The sequence below is a fragment of the Terrapene carolina genome, unplaced genomic scaffold, assembly GCF_002925995.2.
Source record: "Terrapene carolina triunguis isolate 2854851 unplaced genomic scaffold, T_m_triunguis-2.0 Scaffold42, whole genome shotgun sequence".
Lineage (NCBI taxonomy): Eukaryota > Metazoa > Chordata > Testudines > Emydidae > Terrapene > Terrapene triunguis.
In genome coordinates this window covers 4,989,109-4,992,060 of record NW_020664393.1, presented here as the reverse complement: position 1 = coordinate 4,992,060, position 2,952 = coordinate 4,989,109, and the positions used below count along the sequence as shown (strand labels likewise).

At 54.4% G+C, this 2,952-nt stretch overlaps 1 protein-coding gene across 1 annotated transcript; it reads left to right on the top strand.

Moving 5' to 3' along the window:
* Positions 1-1,464: 1,464 nt before the first annotated feature.
* GPR6 (G protein-coupled receptor 6) lies at positions 1,465-2,448 on the top strand. The gene has a single exon (XM_024194281.1). The coding sequence runs from the start codon at positions 1,465-1,467 to the stop codon at positions 2,446-2,448; it is 984 nt and encodes a 327-aa protein (XP_024050049.1).
* The last annotated feature ends 504 nt before the right edge of the window (positions 2,449-2,952 follow it).

Genomic DNA, 2,952 nt, shown 5'->3' with positions numbered 1-2,952 from the left:
ACACACACACACACACACACACACACACACACACACACACACACACACACACACACACACACGACAATGGTCTATTTTGCCCAGATGGCGTAAAGAGGGAAAGGAGAAATGGAGGCGGGTGCGGGAGGTGCCTTTCTTTGCCTTCATTTTAGCCCCCGGGAGCTCCTCTTAGCATCTCTTACTCTATAGCCCCCCAACGGGCAGCTGCAATGCTGCCTCTTCCAGCTGGGGGTTCACCAGAAGTAGTGCTGTTTGCTTTACAAGGGGGGGGGAGCCCCAGTTCTTGCCATCGCCTGCCCTCTAACTCCCTGTGCCTCTCCCACCTCTCTCCCTTGCCCTCAATGCTGTCTTCCTGCTGCCCCTCCTCCCCCTCCACCTGCCCTTAGTGCTGCTCCTGCTCTCCTCCCATCAGTGGTGCCCCTTCTCCTGCCCGCTCCCTTCAGTGCTGCCCCCTCCTCCTGCCTCCGGGCTGCTCCTGCCCCCCCCGCCTTAGTGCTGCTGTCCCTCCTCACTGCCCCCCTCCGCCTGCCCTCCGGGCTGCTCCTGCTCCCTCCTCAGTGCTGCCCCTCTCCCTGCTATGCTGCTCTCTCTCCTCCTGCCCCCACTGCTCCTGCCAGTCTCATGTTCCTCCTTTCCCGCTTCTTCCCGCCCTGCTGACTCCCCCGTCCCCCGCGCGCCGCTGCCTCTGCCCTCCCCTGCTCGGTGGCTGCTGTGTCTCCCCCTCTCCCCTCCGCGCTGGGCCCCGGGGCCACGTGCCGCCACCGGAGTTCTGCCCCTGCCCTCGGCTCTGCCATTGACGTCACACTCGGAACGGTCTCAGCCCGCGGTCCCCCGCGCGCCCTCACTCTGACACACACGGGAGGCGGCAGCAGCAGCAGCCCGCCTGCCCCTGCCCGCTCCACCAGCTGCCTCCTGCTCCGGCTCCTGCCCGCCCCGGCCCCGCTCGCAGCCAGCCGCGCCGCGCTCATGAGAAGCGCCTGCCAGCCCTGATCCCAAGTAAGGACCCGGTGCGACTGCCCTCCCCGGATCGCGGCTCTGTGGAGCCCAGCTCGGGGCAGAGCCCGCTCCCGCTGCAACCCCGCAGCCTGCCCCGGGCTGTGCCCCGCCACCCCCCGCCTGGCCAAGCGCACCCCCGGCTGGGCTCAGCTCAGCGGCTGGCTCGGGAAACTGCGGGTTCAGCACCACGGTCAGGGCTCAGAGCCCCGGCCTCGTTTCTTTAGTGGCTGCCCGCGTTGGCATTTATTCTGCCCCGGTATTTCTGTCGCTCCCACCCCCTTCCCTGGGCAGGTTTCCTTCCCCTCAGGCGTGACCCGCCCAGCCAGGTGTGGCCCTGTCCTCTCCCCCCGCCCCGGTAGGCTGGGGGCTGGGGAAGGGAGCCTGGAGCTGCCCCCGCTGCTCACTTTGTGCTGATTTGCCTCATCTCGCCTCTTCTGCTCACAGGCGGCGCACCTGGCTTCGGCAGAGATGAATGAAAGCGGCTCGCTCAATGGAACCGGGGTCCCTTTAGCCCGCATTCAAACCAGCGATGGCAACTCTTCTCTGGAGCTCTCCTCGCAGCTCCCCGTCTTTGCCATCAACCCCTGGGACGTTGTCCTCTGCATCTCCGGGACCATCATCGCCTGTGAAAATGCCATCGTGGTGGCTATTATATTCTACACTCCCACCCTGAGAACTCCTATGTTTGTGCTCATTGGGAGCCTGGCCACAGCGGACCTACTGGCTGGAGTTGGCTTAATCCTGAATTTTGTTTTTCAATATGTGATCCAGTCAGAGACCATTAGCCTTATTACCGTTGGATTCCTAGTTGCCTCCTTCACTGCTTCTGTGAGTAGCTTGTTAGCCATCACAGTCGATCGTTACCTTTCCCTGTACAATGCACTGACTTATTACTCAGAGAAGACTGTCCTCTGCATTCATATGATGCTGATCGTTACCTGGGGGGTGTCCCTCTGCTTGGGACTACTACCTGTTCTAGGCTGGAATTGTCTAGATGACTATTCATCATGCAGCATTGTCAAACCCTTGACCAAAAGTAATCTGACTTTGCTGTCTGCCTCTTTCTTTTTGGTTTTTATCATCATGCTTCATCTGTACATTAAAATCTGCAAAATAGTTTGCAGGCATGCACATCAGATAGCTCTCCAGCAACATTTTTTGACTGCCTCTCACTATGTTGCTACTAAAAAAGGAGTGTCTACACTTGCTATAATTATTGGGACCTTTGGAGCAAGCTGGTTACCGTTTGCAATCTATTGTGTAGTTGGAGATCTTGACTACCCTTCCGTGTACACTTATGCCACACTTCTACCTGCTACTTACAACTCTATGATCAATCCTATCATTTATGCCTACAGAAACCAAGAAATTCAGAGGGCCATGTGGGTTCTTTTTTGTGGCTGCTTTCAGTCTAAAGTGTCCTTTCGTTCAAGATCACCCAGTGATGTCTAAGTGACTTTTCTTTTTGTAGTGCTGCCCAAAGAGACAGTCTACTTAGTGAATTACAGTGCCTGTAATGAACTAGATCCATGTTGTGAAATTGTTGAAAACGTGCTTAAACATTAGCACTTTATGTATATATATTTGTATTCTTTGGAATGTTCGGGTATGGAGCTTTCAGTTCTGTAAAAAAATGTGGTTGCATACAAAATGGTACATCACATTTGTAAAATGAAGACATTCCAATACTGCTTAATTATAGCACTTTATTTCTAGCTGCTGAACTGCCAAACAGTGTTGCCACTTCCAAGGGCAGAGAGAAGGGAAGTGAAATGTTGTATTTTATGTGTAGGTGTGAGTATATTTTGCTGCACAATATTGATAAATTATAACATTTTGTACACAAAGAAATAAATGCATTGAATGTGTAATTTTATTTTGTGTGTTTAACTGATTACAGAGATATAAAAGCTTGAAAGCCTGCCAGCTGAGCAAGCTCCCTTTTTGTTTACTCTC